General features: G+C 31.3%; 1 protein-coding gene and 1 long non-coding RNA gene across 3 annotated transcripts; both read left to right on the forward strand.

Moving 5' to 3' along the window:
• The first annotated feature begins 385 nt into the window (after positions 1 to 385).
• Positions 386 to 3,731, forward strand: LOC107920833 (heat shock 70 kDa protein, mitochondrial). Of its 2 annotated transcripts, none has more exons than XM_041082454.1 (6): positions 386 to 648; positions 1,202 to 1,260; positions 1,343 to 1,421; positions 1,520 to 2,086; positions 2,175 to 2,795; positions 3,006 to 3,731. In XM_041082454.1, the coding sequence occupies exons 1-6, from the start codon at positions 574 to 576 to the stop codon at positions 3,633 to 3,635; spliced, it is 2,031 nt and encodes a 676-aa protein (XP_040938388.1). In that variant the 5' UTR covers positions 386 to 573; the 3' UTR covers positions 3,636 to 3,731. The 2 variants fall into 2 exon arrangements, with proteins under 2 accessions (XP_040938388.1, XP_040938389.1); XM_041082455.1 differs by having other exon boundaries at positions 407 to 648; positions 1,124 to 1,260.
• A 15,474-nt stretch (positions 3,732 to 19,205) lies between these two features.
• On the forward strand, positions 19,206 to 20,083 carry LOC107928885 (uncharacterized). The gene is made up of 2 exons (XR_001692721.2): positions 19,206 to 19,427; positions 19,721 to 20,083. It is a non-coding gene; the product is annotated as an uncharacterized lncRNA (long non-coding RNA).
• The last annotated feature ends 1,073 nt before the right edge of the window (positions 20,084 to 21,156 follow it).

Genomic DNA, 21,156 nt, shown 5'->3' on the forward strand with positions numbered 1-21,156 from the left:
TGTGCAACTCGTGTAATATTTTGTCGGTGTTCTTAAAAAATACAATCGAGAAAACGATATTAGAGAGTGAGAACGAATGAAAGAACCGAGTTCTTCTGCAAACATGGTCGAAGAACAAGAGGCTAACTGAGTTTAAAAAATGTTTTGATTGAATTCTTCATCTGCTTATCTTTAAAAAAAAAATCCCTGCCACACCAAAATCCTTCGTTGGAGTCATTTAACTTATATATTAACAGTGAATTACCTAACACCGAATACCTATCGGTAGGAGTAATAGAAAATGACGTGGCTCCACGCTAACCATCAGATCTGATTTTGATTTAATTGACGTGGCACACTATCGACCGTACTATTATAGAACAACAGTCTAAAGAGCGGGCAGCCGAGCCCATTCCGTTGTTAATCTAGAACCTTCGATCACTTGCAAGAAAATCTCAACCTCATTACAAAAAACCGTCTATAATAAAGCAAAACCCTAAACCCTAGACGCCTCTTCTTCATTTTATATTAACCAACGGAGCACCCTCATTTCTATCTCTGTCGACCCTTCTCGTTCTATTGCAATTTATAGCTATGGCTGCGGCAGCTCTGCTTCGTTCATTCCGACGACGGGACGTCGCTGCTTCTCCTCTCTCTGCCTATAGATGCGTAAGTTTCTCTTATGTCTGTTTTAAAGCTTTTCGTGTTCGGTGGTTGTGATTTTTCTAATTTAATTGTGCTTTGTGATGTTGTATTCTGTTTGGTTGTTGAGGAGGCTGAGGAAAAGGAATTTATCTAGATGTTTTTACCTTTTTATCTGTGGGTTACTAGAAGTAGTAGATAAAAATATTTTCGTTCATTTAAACTGAATCTTTTGGGAGTATTATTTGGTTAATTGGAGCTTCTTTAGATGGTCAGGAAAAAAAAGGTGGATCGTGCCGTCCCTTAATATCTTAGGAAATTAAAGGACGACTATACATGTTTATTTATTGTATTGTGTCTCTCATTGCTTTGTTCTCTTGATTAAATTTGAGGTATCATTGTTATACGTGTGTCTCTTTGTTTCAAGTTCGTTTAAGCTTTACGTTCTGCGGTTTCTTGAATTTTGGTTGAGATTTTGGTTATGTGAAAATGGTTATTTCAGTTCGTTGGCCAATTACTTCAACAATATTCCCAGTGAATGAAAAGGACGGTGCCTCATGCTTAATTGCTTGTTGTGCAGACTAACAATGGCAAGACCTCAGCGGGAATTAATTGGACAAGTTTTTGTAGAGCATTCAGGTAACAATTGTTTTGGTTATTCTCATTATTGTCTATTTATTGTAAATTTCTGATTGCCCTTTTCTGTTTTTCTTTAATGCAGTTCAAAACCTGCCGGCAATGATGTCATTGGTATTGATTTGGGTACGACCAACTCCTGTGTTGCTGTCATGGAGGGAAAGGTAAGATTTAGACTAGTTGGCGGATGTCCTTAACAATTTTGTTATTAGCTTTGGAAGTTAAGGTCATTGTCTCTGATTGAGTCTGTCGTTGATATCAGAACCCCAAAGTTATTGAGAACTCTGAAGGTGCACGAACGACACCTTCTGTTGTTGCCTTCAACCAAAAGGGAGAGTTACTTGTGGGCACCCCCGCAAAACGTCAGGCTGTGACCAATCCAACCAACACAGTTTTTGGAACCAAGCGTCTAATCGGTAGAAGATATGAAGATCCTCAGACGAAAAAGGAAATGGGAATGGTTCCTTTCAAGATTGTCAAGGCTCCCAATGGAGATGCGTGGGTTGAGGCAAATGGGCAGCAATATTCTCCTAGTCAAATTGGGGCATTTATTTTGACCAAAATGAAAGAAACTGCAGAGGCTTATCTTGGAAAGGGTGTTTCTAAAGCAGTTATCACTGTTCCAGCTTATTTCAATGATGCCCAGAGGCAAGCAACTAAGGATGCTGGTAGAATTGCAGGCCTTGATGTTGAGAGAATAATCAATGAGCCTACTGCTGCTGCCCTTTCATATGGAATGAACAACAAGGAGGGTCTCATTGCAGTCTTTGATCTTGGTGGCGGTACATTTGATATCTCAATTTTGGAGATTTCAAATGGTGTCTTTGAGGTAAGCAATAAGCATCTTTTTTTTTTTTTCCTTAGAGGGTTTGTTTTAGAGAGATTAGGCCAGTTGTACTGATGACAATCGTGTCCAGGTCAAAGCAACAAATGGTGATACTTTCTTGGGAGGAGAGGATTTTGACAATGCATTGCTGGATTTCTTGGTGAGTGAATTCAAGAGGACCGAGGGAATTGATCTTTCAAAGGATAGGCTCGCACTTCAAAGGCTTCGGGAAGCTGCTGAGAAAGCTAAAATTGAACTCTCATCAACATCGCAGACTGAAATTAATCTTCCATTTATAACAGCTGATGCTTCTGGGGCAAAACACTTGAATATCACATTGACCAGATCAAAGTTTGAATCTTTGGTAAATCACTTGATTGAGAGGACCAAAGCACCTTGTAAGAATTGCTTGAAAGATGCTGGCATTTCCACAAATGATGTTGATGAGGTTCTTCTTGTTGGAGGGATGACACGTGTACCTAAAGTGCAAGAAGTAGTTTCAGGGATCTTTGGGAAGAGTCCAAGCAAAGGAGTCAATCCTGACGAGGCTGTTGCTATGGGGGCAGCAATTCAGGGTGGTATACTTCGTGGGGATGTTAAAGAGTTGCTTTTGCTTGATGTAACTCCTTTGTCACTTGGTATTGAGACACTAGGTGGAATATTCACTAGGCTAATCAACCGGAACACAACCATTCCAACAAAGAAAAGTCAGGTATGTCTTTGGTGCATATTGTTTGCATTTTCTCCTTAGTGGGGATTATCAGTATGTCATAAGCTTTTTTAGTAGCTCTTGGAACAGAATAAGTTTGACAACTTTAGTTTTTAGATGCATATACGCATGCTCTAATTTCTTTGAAAAATATTTCTTTGGATATAATTTGTTTTCTTTTTCTATGTTTGATGGGGATTCTTTGATTTTCAGGTGTTCTCTACTGCAGCTGATAACCAGACTCAAGTAGGTATCAAGGTGCTTCAAGGTGAGCGTGAAATGGCTGCTGACAACAAGCTTTTGGGTGAGTTCGACTTGGTAGGCATTCCCCCTGCTCCTAGAGGTATGCCTCAGATTGAGGTTACATTTGACATTGATGCCAATGGTATTGTCACTGTTTCGGCCAAGGATAAGGCCACCGGTAAAGAACAGCAAATTACGATACGTTCCTCTGGTGGTCTCTCGGAGGATGAGATTGAGAAGATGGTCAAAGAAGCTGAGTTGCATGCGCAGAAGGACCAACAAAGGAAAAGTCTGATTGATGTAAAAAACAATGCAGACACCACTATTTATAGTGTAGAGAAGAGCTTGAATGAGTATAGGGAGAAGATTCCTAGTGAAATTGCAAAAGAAATCGAGGGTGCTGTTGCAGATTTGAGGAAGGCAACGGAAGGAGAGGATGTTGACGAGATCAAGGCCAAGATAGATGCAGCGAATAAAGCTGTCTCAAAGATTGGGGAGCACATGGCTGGTGGTTCTGGTGGTGCCCAAGGTGGTTCTTCTGGAGGTGCTCAAGGTGGTGACCAGGCCCAAGAAGCCGAATATGAGGAGGTGAAGAAGTGAATAATTAGGCACTGATTCTGTTCAGTTTGTATCTTCTATTTTCTGATGACCAATTTATGAGTGCAATGCATGTTTAGAAATTTCGATTTTTTGTGATGTAGACGTCTTTGTTATACATAGCGCCAAAATTATGCATGTTAAATGTCAAAGGCACGAAACTTGAGAGAGTTGTTGATTTGTTGTATTATATGCAAATGGTAGCGGGGCAATAGAACCTGCTTCTTTGAAAGAAATAGAAGAAACACAATGTTCGGCATAGACTCTTGAGCTTACTGTAGGAAAAATGTGGCTGTTGGAAATGGGTGTTTGGCGTTGAAGCTCATGATTTGGTGTTGGAATTGCAGATTCCCAAGTATTCTAACAAAAAGCAAGCGTGATTTAACAAAAAATTTCTTCGAAAGGGGAGTACAGAGTCTTTGGTAACAAGAATTGCCTTAAAAAGGGGAGCTAAGGTAGGGGTGTGCATAATTCGGGTAAAACCGAAAAAATTCGGTTAACCGACCGAATTCGGTTAATCGGTCGGTTAACCGAATTTTTTCGGTCGGGGGTCGGTTAATTTTTTTATGATTTTTCGGTTAACGGTTAATTCGGTTCGAAACCGGTCGGTTAATCGAAAATTTTCGGTTAACCGAAAAAATTAATAAATAAAATTATCCAACCCAACCCAAACTCAATTACCCAACCCAATAAAACTAAAACTAAAGTTTACCCAATTACCCAAGGGGAGTACAGAGTCTTTGGTAACAAGAATTGCCTTAAAAAGGGGAGCTAAGGTAGGGGTGTGCATAATTCGGGTAAAACCGAAAAAATTCGGTTAACCGACCGAATTCGGTTAATCGGTCGGTTAACCGAATTTTTTCGGTCGGGGGTCGGTTAATTTTTTTATGATTTTTCGGTTAACGGTTAATTCGGTTCGAAACCGGTCGGTTAATCGAAAATTTTCGGTTAACCGAAAAAATTAATAAATAAAATTATCCAACCCAACCCAAACTCAATTACCCAACCCAATAAAACTAAAACTAAAGTTTACCCAATTACCCAATCCAATAAAATTAAAACTAAAAGACAACCCAATTTACTAAAGTCTAAAACCCAATTTACTTTAATAATTTATAAATTTTTAAATTTTAAAAATAAAAAATAAAAAATTCGGGTATTTTTCGGTAATTCGGTTAATTCGGGTAATTCGGGTAATTCGGGTAATTTTAACAAAAAATAAAAAATACATAATTTTCGGTTAATTCGGTTAACCGACCTTATTAACCGAAAAAATTTCGGTTCGGTTAAATTTTTTTAAAAAAAAATCGGTTCGGTTAACGGTTAAAATTTTTGGAAGGTCGGTTAATTCGGTTATAGTAATTTCGGGTCGGTTAACCGAATGAACACCCCTAAGCTAAGGTGCATCAAATTTGTGATATGCTTTTCCTTACCATAACCACCATAGATTTAACCAAGGGTCTTGTTTGGAACTAATCTAAACTTTGTTCCCTTTCTCACAAGGGAAGAGGCTCCAATGAGAGCCAGCGAACAGATATTTGTGGGAAGATCACAACCTAATTTTATGGCTGCTTTGCTTGCAGTACCTGGGTCTTATTAGATAGAATTCCGAGGGTTAATGAGGCACATTCTTTAACGTTATCTTTTGTTGTAAAAAAAGAATCTATGTAATGTTATAACTTATTTCATCTGCTTGCAGTGCCAAAATTGCTAGGATGAAGAGTTAGTGTTGGAGTTACGAGTCCGAGTAGTTTGTTTATCAAATGTTGGTATCTAGCCTATATATGATGGAGGGAATATGGTGTTAAATCTAGATTGCTAATGATACCAATTCTCATAAGGGTTATAAGGACTTGGTGGATGGGGATTACTAGCTTGGCTGATGTGCTCGGTGGCAAGATTGGTGGATTTGATTGGATTTTCAAGGATATTCTCATCAAGGTGAGCTATGTCGTCTATGTTTTCAGCACACCCAATTGTTAGGAAGAAAGAGGAAAGAGATATAGGATGGTGATTCACACGGTGGTGAGGTGTAGAGAGTTGCTTTAAAAGAGAATTGTATAAAACATAAGAGTGTGATGTTGAAGAAGATCCTCCAGAGACCATTTATAGGTGATGTTAACCACACAGGTCATTAGGCCTTTACATATGTCCGACGCTAGTTTTATCATGGTTGGCCGTTTAGGGAGTGTGGTAGCCTTCTAAATAGGTGATGATGGAATTCACATGAACTAGGCTAGACTCTAGGTGTGATCCATGGATAGAAAGATCCAACACTTATTGTTGACGACGTAGACCAGAGACACTTAATGTGTCGTGCATATATATGTCTTTGAGGTTTATAGCTGACGAGGTGTAGCCTTCAGGTGAAGTCATAGCAGTCGAAGTAATAATGGTGAAATCGCATTGTTTAGGTATTAATAACAATTTAGCTCAAGTGGTAGCCTAGTCGACTGGAATGTGAGCAAGTGTCGAGGCTTCGCACCCGAGCAATGTGCAGGAGGGTTGATCATCGTCAGGCATCGAGCTCAACCAACCCACAAGTGCCTAGTAAGAGGGGCTAAGGCATCACACCCTAGCTAGACAATACTGAGTTGAACATTATTGAGATCTCATGTACTAGTAATCTAGGTGCGGGCATAGTATCGGGGGCTTCGTGCCTTACAGTGTGCGGGAGCCATGTAAATTACCACACGGGCAAGTGGTGCATTAAATAGCCAGCATTGTGGAGGTGCGACGAAGCAGCTAAAATGAGTGACAGTGACACTGGCGCGCAGGGGTTCTCTGAGAAGTTCATAAGCAACAGGTTTTATTTGCTCCTCGTATTGGTGTTAATTCTCGGGGTACGTGTTCTTTTGGGAATAGGGTATTTGGCTTTTTCCTAGAACACTCAAAAAATATTTTAGAAAAAATATTGTAATTTTCTTTCTTTTCTTTTCTAAGGTGGAACCATTAAAATTTTTGGCCGGTTAAAATTAATTTTTAATTATAATTATGATATTTTCTTAAATATCGTACATGATTAAATGTTGTTAAATCAATAAGCATGTCTATGCATATATATTAAAGCATGTCATATAGATTAGGAAAGAATGACACTTCAACTTACCTGCATACTAAATTATTTATGCTTGAAATCGAATTAAACCTTGCATTGTTTTTTAAAAGATTGAGTGGGAGAATGTCTATAAACAAGACTTACGACCTCCATCAATGGTCTCTGTGCGATAGCATGATAATACTTCGAGTCAGTTTTACCATAACCGTACCCTACAGCAATATTATCGTATGGATTCACTTAAAAGATTTTCTTTAAGAAGGCAACCATTCATATGTGTTTCTAGTTGAGATTATTTCATGATTGCTCATAAAAGAGACCATATTTATGACGGATGTTGAGTCTATAGTTATACAATCAAGATTGTTTTAGTTGAAAAACTTCCCAAAAAATTCTACTTAAGTTAAAATAATAGTCAAATATGAAACGATTGTTAATATGCGTGACGTCTATGGGTTAGTTTTACATATTAACAAAGAATATTACACTGCATTGAGGGGTCAAGTTTTGAATTAATTGATATAACATTTTTATATAAAAATATAGCTTAAAAAATCAAAAGAAAAAAAAATCAAAATACTAAAATATGTGATCAGTAAAAAATGAAATTTGAAGAGATATGTAAATAATGTTTAAAACATATCATTAATTAAATTAAATGAGTAATAATATAGAAAGCATTTTACATGTACTTAAGTAAATAATAAAATGATAATTTCAATAATTTTAATAACTGTAGCGTCTAAATAGATAAATAAAAATAATTAATAATTAATAATGTTTAAATATAATTTACAATAAAATTAAATGTACAATAATAAAATATATTTCAAAGTAGAATTTATCATTATTTATCCATTTACTTAATATTTAATTAATATATTCATTACAAAATTATTTTAAAAAATAATTCAACTCAAGTTCAAAATAAGATTTTTTTTTGGTAAAAGAAATATGATTTTTTCAATTAAAAAATACACAAGTTTTAAACATAAGTTTTATTTAGAGTAAGTTGTTATATTTTTACAGAAAATATTATTTAATTATATAAAACATGATAATTCAAAAACTTAAATTTCAATTTTTTTTAAATGTCATGAAAATATGTAAATTGAAGCTAGTGTTACGTGGATGTTATATTTTTTTTTGACGTTTTTATTTAAAATAAGTATAATATGATTCACAATAATATATTTAGGTTACTCAAAAAATAATTGATCTTCTAAAATAAAATATAATTCTAAACCAATTAATGCATCAAAGAAACAAAAATTATAAATATATAAAAAATTTGAACTCATTGATTTTAATATTAAACTATAAAAAATTTGAACTCATTGATTTTAATATTAAACTATTTAATATCAAAATAAACAAAATATAAGTTATTATAATTAGAGAAGATATAAATATAAATTTTTCTTAAAAATATATAAATATACATTAAATAGAAACGACTAATTAAAGAGCATACCCTAAGACGATATAACAATATTTTATATTTAAATTTAAAATAATAAAAAATTTAAGCGTTACATTTAGAGGTGTTCATGAGTTAGGCCAACCAAATTTTAGACTTGTTTGTTAGGCCCAGTTTTGGCCTAAAAAATGGGCTTAAAATTTGTAGAAGCCCGGTCGGAATAAAAAGTTAAAACTTGAGCTCGGCCTAGCCCTTAGTAATTTTTTTAAAAAATATTATACATCAAAAAATACTAAAAACATTAAAATAAATATTTCCCAACAAAGTGAAAATAAATTTTAAAAATATTTATACTTGAATAACACTAAGATAGGTGCAACTTAACAAGTAAATACCTCTAAAATAGTAACAAAATTAACAATAAAACAAAAGTTATACAATAGCAACAAAATAGTAGCATCATAATAGTGAAATGATAGTAAAATAGTAAAAAAAAATAAGAAAATAACAAAAAGCCTTATCCGAGACCTGACTCATTTTCTAAATGAACCTTATTTTTTTGCCCAAATCCCTTTTTTAGGCCTATATTTTTACCCAAACCCTTCTATTTTTCAGGCAAGCCACCCGGCCTAACCCATGAACAGATCTAGTCACATTCTAACTCGATGAAACCACACATGTGAATTCACTATTAACCATATAAGAAAAAGAAAAGGTAATTAAGAAACTATAACTCTATTGAGAAGTTAAAAAAGTTTTTGAGATTTCGTATTGTAGTAACATGTAAAATAATACAAGGGAGTTAAGTAGAGATTTAAAGAGTAATACTTTCTATTTACTTCAAAATAAATGAGGCTACCATGCTAGCCCCAGCATGAGATTTCGTATTGTAGTAACAAGGAAAAACCCAACATAAATGACTTCACATGGTGCTACTTGTAAAATTTTAAATAAATTATAAAATATTGAAAAACTATCATGCTAAAAGTATAATTTATATTAAATCAATATAATTGGAATATTTAGAGATTGAACTTTAAAAGAAGCTGAGGATAAACTTTCAAGTGAATATTTTTGTGTTAAAATTTTTATTAGAAAATTTGTCAAATTTTTAAATACGATTTTGTCATTCCTTTTTTTTCCATGAGATAAATATATGAAAAATATTAGCATTATAGCTATTTTGTGGAGGAAACCATAGTTCTCATATATGATAAAAGATAAATTTTGATATTTACGTAAAGATAATGATGAAATTTGGAGAAAAAGGAATCATCAAAAGTGAAATAAAGTTACCATTCAAAAAGAACTCAAAGAATAGTTACATGTATGTGTGTAGTTATGTATATATAATTGATGATTTGTAACTTTAGTTAAAATATCTTCCAAACAATAAAAAAATTAAAGCATAATATTAAATTAAAATGTAACAACAATATTAATGCATATAAATAGTTTTTATGTAGTTTAAAGGCATAAAATGTAAATCTAATTAATTTTGAATCAAAATGTTTTTTGATTCTTTCTTTCACCCGTACATAATTAATTAAAAAATAAAAAAATAAATATATACAAAAAAATTATTTATACATAAAAAACAAATAAAAATATAACAAAAATTAAAATTTATAAATAAACTTTTTTTTTTTTTTGCTTCCATGATAGGACCAAGATGACCTATACATCATTAGAAAAAAAATTACAGATAAGTAGATTTATTTATAAATTAAATAATAAATAAAATTACTAAAATGTAGTAATAAAACTCAAAATTTATAATAATAAAAAAACTAATTAACTTTTTTTGCAAGTTTTAAAATAATCCTTATTAAGTTTTAATGTCTAAATTATCCCTATTGATTTTTTATACTACCTAAAATACCCCTATTAACTCCTATGACTCTTATGAGTTGGTTTCATATAATATGTAGATTGGATGAAAATTGGTATTCTTACTGGTTGATTAGGATTACCCCTACAGTAACTTAATCAGTGTGGGAATTATCATTGCAGCAACTTATAAAATTTTCAAGGTTTAAAATAAGATGCACGCAACATGATTAATACATATCATATGTTGCAAAACTATTTTATTGGAATATTTGCTTAATACAAAAATACTTAATTGATGAAAAATTTATTTTTCATTTTGAAATGACACCAACTCCATTGATCAATATTCTTATTAAAAATGATCTAAATGAAAGTTATAAGTGGCAAAAAAACACAAGTTAGTCCTTGATATTAGATTCCTTGTCGCTAACCAACTTGAGACAAGAGTCATTGTAAAGACTTGAATGAGATAGTTCATTGTTGTATCTTAGCTAGGGTAAGCAATATACTTCAAAAGCATCTAGAGAGCTATCAAACTGCTAAAGAGATGATGGAAAAATTGGAGGAAATGTTTGAAGACCAAGTTGTCTTGACTCAACAATTCTCTATAACCAATTTGATGAACTGCCAGCAAAAGTTTGGTGCTTTGGTTGAAAATTATATGCTTGTGCTTATAAGATCATTTACAGAAGTGAAGGACAATGGGGTTGAACTGGATACGAATATCCAAATTGAAATGGCATTCAAAAGTCTGTCTAAGGACTTTGCAGACTTTACAATTGCTTATAAGTTAGGAAACAATCAATTGGCCCTTACACAACTCATGAGGGAACTTCAATCCTATAAGTTAATGTTGAATGATAGTGACCTAGTTTGAAAAGCAAAAGCGAACTTAGCAATTGATTATTTCTCTAAAGTGAAGGGAAATCAGACTAAGGGTAAGAAAAATGATAAGACTATAGGTCCACCTAAAGTGGAAAGAAAGAAGCTTAGGAAGCCTAAAGACTTGTCAAAGTCTAAATGTTTCTTTTACAGTAAGAAATGATACTTCAAGGTTAACTGAGTGGAAGGACTACTTAGCCACTAAAGGAAAATGTACGGAACTCTTAGTTATTGAAACTTGTTTAGTGGAAGATTTAGTATACCACTGGGTCATTGGTTCTAGAGCCACTAACCATGTTTGTATTTCTTTGCAAGGGTTCAAGGAAACAAAATATCTTCGAGACAACTCTTATTGAGAACCTAAGATGGGAGCAATGTGGCGGCAGAAGCAGTAGGAGAAGTACATTTTCATTTTGATAGTTTTAGGAAAATTATTTTAAAATACATTTTTTATGTAACTAATTTTAAGAAAATTTTAACTTTTGTAGCATGTTTATTTAAAGACAGTTATACCATGACTTTTATAAAGGTATTGCAATTTATAATTTTTTTTTATCTATAATGGATGGATAGAAAAGTAATCTTTATTTTATCAAAGCAAAGATATACTCACCGTTAGAATTTGAATTAGAGAATAAGAAACTTAAAACTTCGCTCTAATGAGGCGTACTTATGACATTTAAGACTTGGTTATTTTAACCAAGATAAAATCACTAGACTTGTAAAAAATAAGAATTTAAGTTCACTAAAAGAGATAAATCTTCCACAATGTAAGTCTTGCTTGGAAGGTAGAATGATTAAGAGATCTTTTAATGTGAAAGGTACAAAGGTCATTCAACCCTTAGAACTTGTGCACACTAAGTATGTGGTCCTAAGAACATTATTGTCTAAGGTGGTTATAGTTATTGTGTAACTTTTATAGATGATTATTTCATATGTAAGTATGTGTATCTAATGCACAGTAAGAGTGAAACATTTGATAAATTTCAAGAGTTTTGTGTGGAAGTAGAGAAATAATTAGGTTTACTTATTAAAGCACTTTAGTCTAACCAAGATGGAGAATACTTGTCAAACGAGTTATCAAACTAGAATATGCCCTCGCTTTGCTTTAGGAAATCGAATAATATTATTTTTCTATAAAAAGTAAATTTTTATTAATGTGTAATAATTTAATATTTCAATAAATAAATTTAAAATTAAGAATGAACAATTATAAGGAACTATGTAAAATATGGGATATTTAGAGTTAATTTCATTGAACATCTCCAAACTATGACTCTTGTTTTAAATTGGTCATCAAACTTTAAACATTCTAATTATATTTTTAAATCATCGATGTTATATTAATAAAGTCCTTCCGTCACTAAAATTGTTAATTTAATTCTTAAATGAGATGTTAAATCTTATATGACATACTTTAAAATAAAAAACTAATATAACACCCTTAAACCGTATCCGTCTCTTGAATAGGGTTAAAGGCATTACCGGACATTCAGAACAATTAACATTCATTTCAAAAACATCATAGCATCAAAGGCTATACATTATCATAAAGTCCCTTATATAGGTCATCGAGACCTTAAACATGTTTTAGAAAAAGGACGAGACTAAACCGAGCTCATACAAAATTTTTCAAAACTTAAACATTTATCAAAGATGTACAGGTCACACGCCCGTGTGAATAGGCTGTGTGCCTTACACGGCATTAGACACACCCGTGTGTTTAGGCCATGTCAATACAGGGCATACATACTGACTTGCACACACGGCCACAAGACACGCCCGTGTGCTTTAGCCGTGGTCGAGCCTAACTTGAGTCACACGGTTAGCCACACACCCGTGTGTTTTGGCCATGCTCAAGATTGACTTAAAAATGTAGGGTACCCCAGGGGACACATGACCGTGCAACATGACCGTGCAACATGACCATGTGTCGCACACAGCTAAGACACACGCTCGTGTCTCTGCCCGTGTGGACAAAAATAGGTCTTTTGAATAACCAATTTGTCACCCCTCTTGGGTCAAACCTACAAGCATCAAACCAAGCATATTTTTAACATAATTTCAACCAATTCCAATACCAAAACACACATTAATCATGCCATTACATTATCAACAAATTCCATTCTCAACTCATCAACCAAATCATACCAAATCTAAACCAAAATCATACCAAAACATATGTTCCATAAACATCAAACATACCAACACATCTCATGCCAAAACCTTATCAAATTGACCATTTCCTTTGGCCAACCAAAAGCACATCATAATGGCACATTTGCATCACATAACATATATTAATATCAACCATAAGTTCTAACACAAACTAGCCATATCACATGGCATAATATATACACAACAAAACATATCTAAATACTCCTAACCTATACATGCCATATACCATATATACAACTCTCAAAATGGTACCAAAATAGACGTCCGATAGTGTGAGTGAGTCGCTGATGATTACCAAATCCGAGCTAGCTTTATAACGCTATAAAACAAAGAACATTTCACACAATAAGCTTAGAGCTTAGTAAATTCGTAGTAAAATACATTTAACTCAACATTTAAAAGCTATAAAACATATTAGCTAACACATAGTTCAATTCATATCACTACTCAACCTCATTCATTACCATATCACATTTCATATCATTTCCTTAGTTCACATATCCTTGCATATAACTCATATACAATATTATCAACCACATAGGTTCATCTATCTCAACCATGTCGTTAACCATAAACATTCATTACATAACTGTACAAACTCATACTTATCTATTACATTATCACTTCAATGCTCGATGCACTAATTCATTAAATCATCTTTCCACGTACAAGAATATCGCACACTTAATGCCAATAATCTAGCCGAAGCTATAGAATATCACACACTTAGTGCCATCATATTAAACCGAAACTATCTCAATACTGCACACTTAGTGCCACATATAGCCGAAACTATTCCAATTCGCACACTTAGTGCTATTTATAGCCGAAGCTATTTCAAATCGCACACCTAGTGCCGAACATAATCGATTTATCATCGTACTCAAACCATAGTCAAATGTATACAATTTAAGCATTATCAAAGCATTAAAACATAAATTGTAACATCATTTATCCCGTACGAACTTACCTCGTACTCGAAATTGTCAATTCGGATTGTCTACTCTATAACCTTCGACTTTTCTCGGTCTAAGTCCGAATTCCTCCTTTCTTGATCTATATGTATTCAGAGTTAACCCTTTTATTCAAAAATTCATTCAATTCAATCCATAAATACATATTTAGGGCATTTTACAAATTAGTCCCCACATTTTTCAACTTTAGTCCCTATTTCATAAAATCACAAAATACACAAAATTCATCAAAACCATGCCTTAGCCGAACCTTCCTATGGTCTCTAGCAACCCATAACTTTTATTTAACACTTTAGTCCCTATTTCATAAAATCATCAAAATACACAAAATTCATCAAAACCATGCCTTAGCCGAACCTTCCTATGGTCTCTAGCAATCCATAACATTTATTTATTTTACATTTCAAATCCTCAATTTACACTTTTCTCAATTTAATCCCTAATATGCATTTTTACTCAAAATCACTTTACAAAACATGTATATCAAGCACTAAGCTTTCTTATTCCACCAATTAACATCATAAAACTCATGAATTCATCAATGGAATAACTCAAAATATTCATCAAAATCAGAAATTCAAGCATGGGCTTTGTACATTTCACTGCAACGATCACAAAAACGTAAAAATCATCAAAAACCGATCAAAAATACATACCTAATTGATGCTTATAAGTGTCGAATGTTCAAAGCTCAAGAACCCTAATTCTTTCTTCAAAATTTCGGCAAGGATGATGATAATGGACAAATTTTATGTATTTGTTTTATTAAATCAACAATTATTTATCAATTACTAGTATAACCTTTTTAATTTCATTCAAAATCCACTAACTCATGCCCATACTTGTCCATGCATTAATTAAATGGTCCAATTGCATCATAAGAAATTCATACTTAAAAAGCCATATCAATTCAGCACTTTAACAAACAACAGACAACTTTTACATTTTACGTGATTAAGTTCTTTCTTTCAAATCGACACACAAACGATTAAATTTTCACATGAAACTTTCACACATACTAATTCACACATAATAAGCACGAAAATTAATATTAAAATATTTTTATAAGTCAGATTTTTGGTCCCGAAACCACTATTCCAACTAGGGTCTAAATCGGGCTGTTACAACTAAAGAAAAATGAATATTGTAAAAATGAATGTCGTAAAAATCTTGATTTTCAGGATTTCAAAACTTCTACAAAAATTATCATTCACTCTCTCTTTTTTCGGTTTTATTTTATTTTTAGTTTAATTTTAAAAGTTATATGACAACAGCTTACTTTTCCATAATTTCTTTGTTTTAAATTATGTCACATAAGATTTTACTTATCATTTAATAGATAAATTAATAGTTTATAGTGGAAGGACTTCATTGATATAGCATCAATAGTTTGAAGAAGTAATTAGAATGTTTTTAAAGTTTGAGAACCAATTTAAAATCAAGATCATAGTTTGGGAATGTTTTTTATGATTAACTCGGATATTTAAGACATCAAAAATATAAAAAAGAATATTTAAAACAGTTTATGACAACAAAAGTAAAATATACATAACAAAAACTATATTACTAAGTAAAATCTATATACAAATTTTTTTTAAATTGAATAACTAACTACATATACTATAGAAAATTTGAAACTATACGAAAACTAACATGAATATGATACATATAAGTGAACATGCCAAAATTTACATAATCAAATTGTTATTACATAAAATGTTATAATGATTTAAACACACACAAAATAACATGATGATAGATATATAACAAAATATAGCTCAAATTTTAATTGATATCTAAATTTTGAAATGTACTATTTGAATTAATAAAATATTAATATCATATCAATAAGCTCCTTTTAATGGCGTAGCCTTTAGCTTGTATGGTAAATTTAAGCTCAAGTATAAGTATATTAAAAATATGTAAATTAAATTTGAAACATGTATATAAGATAACTTAAATTTAATGTATAAGCTTAAAAAATATAATTTTCCAAAATTTTATTGATGTCATATGTTTTTATATTCAAGCTACCCATATGGTGAGTACATATATGTTTACAACTTGATAAGCATGCTTTAAATATGTTCCACGTTAAATTTAAACTGACATAACGTATAAATTGATGGTTAAGCTAATGGAAGGACCTGATTACTTAATATACCTTAAAACTTAAGGACTGATTCAAATTTTAATTACATATAAATATGTAATTCTTTGTAATTACATAGGAGAGACATGTTTGGATAACCATTGTAATTAACGAGTCTCACTGAATTAGGTGTAATTGGAGCACCCTAATTACACTTTCCAAATCTTAAGGAGAGGGTGAGAATTGAAATAATCGCGTATGTAATTACACAAAAATTTAATTTTATATAAGTGTAAGTTGTAATTTTTTATATTAAAAGAATTATATTATAAATCTTAAAAAAATTATATTATAAAAATAATTTATGTATATTTATAAAATTATAACAAAAATTTATATTATTTAAATCCTAATTTTTTAAAGTTATGTCCAGAAATTTTATTATAAAAATATGTTATAAAAGTATTATAATATATTTATTTATAAAGAGTTATGGTCAAGATGTATTAACATAACTTATTTATATGTCCATGTTATATATTATAAAAATAATATGCTTGTTTGTAAAAAAAAATTATTTTAGTTTTTTTTATCATAACTTATTTGTAAAAAAATAACTTTTTAAAGTGATGAAGAAGAATTATATTATTTATAAGAAGTGTTACAAAAGTTATTTGACACTTTATAAAAACTTATTTTTTATAAAGGATATTTATTATATATTATATATTATTTTTTTACTTAATTTACATGTTATAAAAATATTATAACCTAGCATAATTCTTTCTTTAAATTAAGGTTGTGTTTAGTAGTGCTTTTTAAAAGCACTTTTGATATGTGTCGAAACTATTTTTTTGAAAAACGGGGATCGACTTTATATTTGAAAAGAAAGAATATGGGAGTCTCCACCAATCCTTTTTTGTTTAGGTGTGATCGGCTCACCTAGAAATTTGAGTCATTTTAATAACATATTTCGATTTACTAAAATAACGATTTTGGTTTACGAAATTTGAGAAAACGGGTTCGGGAATCGGTTATGTACGAGGAAGGATTAGCACCCTCGTAACGCCCAAAATTGGTACCTAATTGATTAATTAATGTCTTAATGTCGAGAACTGAAAAACTCGAAAAAAATTTAGAATACGATCCCTTTTATGTTGATCTATACGAAGAATTTGCTTGGGTAAATTGAAATAGACTGTAAAGACTTTCTTGTTCCGAAGTAATAAAATGCCACATCCAGTACGTTAGGACACAACATTTCAGATCCTCGAGAATAAGTTGGTCTTTTGATTTTCAAAACTCACGTATTTTAATTTTAAAGGTTATTCGGTCATTTGGATCAAACGAGAAAAATCGAAACCCAGTACGTTAGGGCACGATCTCTCGAATTTCCAAATACAAAATATTGCCTTGTTTTTTAAAGAAAAATGTGGACGAAATTTTAAAGGGATGTTTGATTATTTGGATAAACAAAAAAAAAATCGAAGCCCAACACATTAGGGCACAATTTCCCGAATTCCCAAACATCAAGCGTCGCTTTTGTTTTAAAGTTTAGAAAATGCGGACGAGATTTCAAAGGGAAATTTGATTATTTAAATAAACGAAAGATCGAAACCCAACACATTAGGGCACGATCCCTCGAATTTCTAAACATCAAACATCGCCTTTGTTTTATTTAAAATTATTTTTTGTACGAATTTAGATAAAATTAATGAAACATTTAAAAATGATATACATTTTAATTGATTATGTTTTAAAGAAAAATCATTTGAAACATGAATGGGGTTATACTTGACGGATAATGGTAATGTTACAAATTTGACATAATAATGACGTAACATACAAAATACAACATAATATATAACATTGATATCAATAAACTGAAATATTAATATGCATAGATAATAATAATAATAATGATAATGGAAACTATAATGTAAAAAATGATAATCATCGACAAACAACAACAATAATGATAAGAATAATAATAATCATATGATTAAAAATAATAATATAATAATAAAATCTAAAACTTTTAAAAATTATAAAAAGGATATAAATACATGGTAAAATAAAGTAAAATAATGATCTAAAGCTAAGAATTAAAAAAGGTACGAATAAATAAATAATAATAAAATGATAATAAAAATAATGATGATAACAAAAACCTAATATTTAAAAACTATATAAAAGGATATAAATAAATAAAATAATAACGAGAGTAAAAATAAAATACGATTATTTAAAAAATAACAATGAAAATAATACAATAAATAGAAATATAACAACAATAGGAATAGATAAAAAAATTAGATAAATAGTAGTAGTTTTAGAATAAGAAAATAAATAGAAATAGAAATATAATAATAATAGTAATAGTATACCAAATTAGTCTCATAATAATAACCAGTAGGTAAAAAGAAAATAATAATGGCAACAGTAGTGTTAAATTGGTTAATATAATAATAATAATACCACATAAGTAAAAAGAAAATATAATAACAATAATAATAATAAGTTTAAAAATAAAAAATATATATATATATACAATCTAATATATTTTTCTTTAATATACAAAAAAAAGAAGTGATAAATGAACGAATAGACGATAATAAAATAATAGATAATAAGGTAATAATAATAATAAGAGAATAAATAAAACAAAATATAGTAAATAAATATATGCAAGGATTAAAAATAAATAAAATGACAATATACGAATAAGAAAGTAAGTGTTTAAACAAATAAAATAAATGCATAATGAATAATGAATAACTAAACAAATAAGTAAATAAATAGATAAATACATGAAATAAAAGGCTTGAGTAAAAGTTTAAAGGAATTTAAAGAACAAAAAAAAAAAAGAAACATAATGAAGCAGGGGACCAAACTGTAACACGCGAGTGAAATAGAGGGTCCGAAAGGGAAAATATCCCTATACTCTTAAACGCCACATTTTATGCAGGACTGAAATGAGATACAAGCAGAGTTCTGTGCTAAAATTAAAAGAAAAAGAAGGAACAAAAAAGGGCCCAAACGAAATGGATCGAAAAAGTGGGAGGACCGATTTCACAAATAACCCATAAGACGTGAAAACACGAGGGTCATGGCCTCCATCGGGTCGGATCTCCACGGGTCTGCACCTAAATGGTGCCATTTCATGTTTATTAAAACTAAAAAAAAAAACAAAACTTGAATGGACATTTGCTATTTTATACCAGCAGCAAAACAAGTTCTTAACACCCCCTTTTTATCCCTTTTGCTAGGGTTTTGGCCTCAATCTCGGAGCGTCGCCGCACCACCATCGGACTTGGTGGCCGATCACGCGCAGAAAGGACACGATGAGAGGTCGGAGGTAAGTGTTATTCTCCTTTTATTCTCTTTATGCAAAAGAAAAGAAAGAAAGACTAAAAAACATCCAGAAAAGAAATGAGATCCGAAGGCTAAAAGAAAAATTGAAATCGCAAATCACCTTTTTTATCTGTTTTTTTTTGTTTTTTATTTTTTTACTAATATTGAATCCCCCCTTTTACAATCTGTTTTGTGTGTCTTTATAGCCAAATACATGTTACTATTATATCACTATTCGGCCTTGCTTCTGCTGTTGCATTTTCATTGTGTTTGCTTTTTTTTTGGGTTACTTTGCAGGTCTGCTGGGAGTTAACGGGGGCAGGTTTCCGTTTTGGTGCAAGGAGCGGGTGAGAGCTGACCCTCGAGCGGAGTGCTCGTTGGGGACGCACATGGAGGCTGCAGCACCTAGGGTTTCCACTTCTTCTTTTGCTAAATTTTTTTTTTTAGATTTTGGGCTACTTGAGCTTAGGATTTTGTTGTAATTTGGTTTGGGGTGGATTTAATCCATTTGGGCTTTGTATTTTAGCCGGGGCCAAAATTGGGTTGTACAATATGAAAAATATTTTTTAAGTAAAATGAATGCTAAACAAACAACTTTTGAATGTAATTTTTGACTTTTCAAAAGCACTTTTCTTCAAAAGGAGAAGTTAAATTTTTTAACCTTTTTCTCTCAAAAGCAATTTTGATAGCTTAATTACATTTTCACTCCTTCAGCACATAGTACTTTCCCTTCTCTAGTTAATTGCTTATGTAATGCTCCAATTTTCGGAAATTCTGTAAATGTTGGCATAAGTTTAATTATGTTAGTGGGCCTCTAGAAAGCCAAGCTTAAGATAGAACCCGACAATTTTAGTTAATTTTTGTTCCATAAGAAAAAGGGGGTGAAATTATGAAATAGAACCTATGTGAAAATGTTTGAAAATGCTATAGGCTAAATTGAAGTGGCCAAATAAATAAGAGTGCAAATTAGGAGGATTTGCATGACAAACCTCTCATTTTACATGAAGTGGCCAGCCATCATGTTGTTGTAGACAATATGAGCACTTGATATTCATAATTTATGGTACAAATTGATACAAATTGATAATGGGTTAGGTAAATGTTCCATGATAATGGATTAGGTAAATATTCCATGATAATGGGTTAGGTAAATGTTCCATGATAATGGTTTAGGTAAATGTTCCATGATGGGCATTTCATGTCTTTTGTATTAAAGAAATTGATGAAATATGGAATTTTATTAAAAGAAAAAGGGGTGAAAAGAACAAAGTTTTGTCCATCTTTATTCATCATAGCCTAAAGTTAGAGAAGAGAAAGGAGAGGAGAAAGCTCTTGAATGTTCGATCACTTGGGGAAGAAAATTGAAGGTAAATTCATGGTAGTTTGCTTTTATCTTGATGTTCATGAGTTCTTCTTGATTCTCCCTTAACCCTTGAAGCATATTTTGGTTTTTGGTTGTGTTGTGAGCATTTGGTCATGAATTAAAATGAAGGAAATGGTTGTTGTTTCATGTTCTTTTGATGAAAAATGGAAGATAGGTGAAGTTGAGTCAAACAAATGAGCATGCATGTGCCTTAGATGCTAAGGGGAAAAATTGGCTAATATGTTGTGCTTTAAAATGATGAAATGGAGATTATACTTAAGTAAAATCATAGATATGTGATGATTGATTGGTGATATACATGTTTAAAAAAAAACATGCATGCAAGTTATGTGTGAAAGAGTGATTTGGT

Source organism: Gossypium hirsutum, chromosome A12, assembly GCF_007990345.1.
Source record: "Gossypium hirsutum isolate 1008001.06 chromosome A12, Gossypium_hirsutum_v2.1, whole genome shotgun sequence".
Classification (NCBI taxonomy): Eukaryota; Viridiplantae; Streptophyta; class Magnoliopsida; order Malvales; family Malvaceae; genus Gossypium; species Gossypium hirsutum.

Bases quoted from the DNA above. Each gene is read 5' to 3' on its own strand.
- LOC107920833 (XM_041082454.1), top strand. From the start codon at position 574: ATGGCTGCGGCAGCTCTGCTTCGTTCATTCCGACGACGGGACGTCGCT. The intron at 2,087-2,174 runs GTAAGCAATAAG...AATCGTGTCCAG, and splicing joins TTTCAAATGGTGTCTTTGAG to GTCAAAGCAACAAATGGTGA. The intron at 2,796-3,005 runs GTATGTCTTTGG...TTTGATTTTCAG, and splicing joins TTCCAACAAAGAAAAGTCAG to GTGTTCTCTACTGCAGCTGA.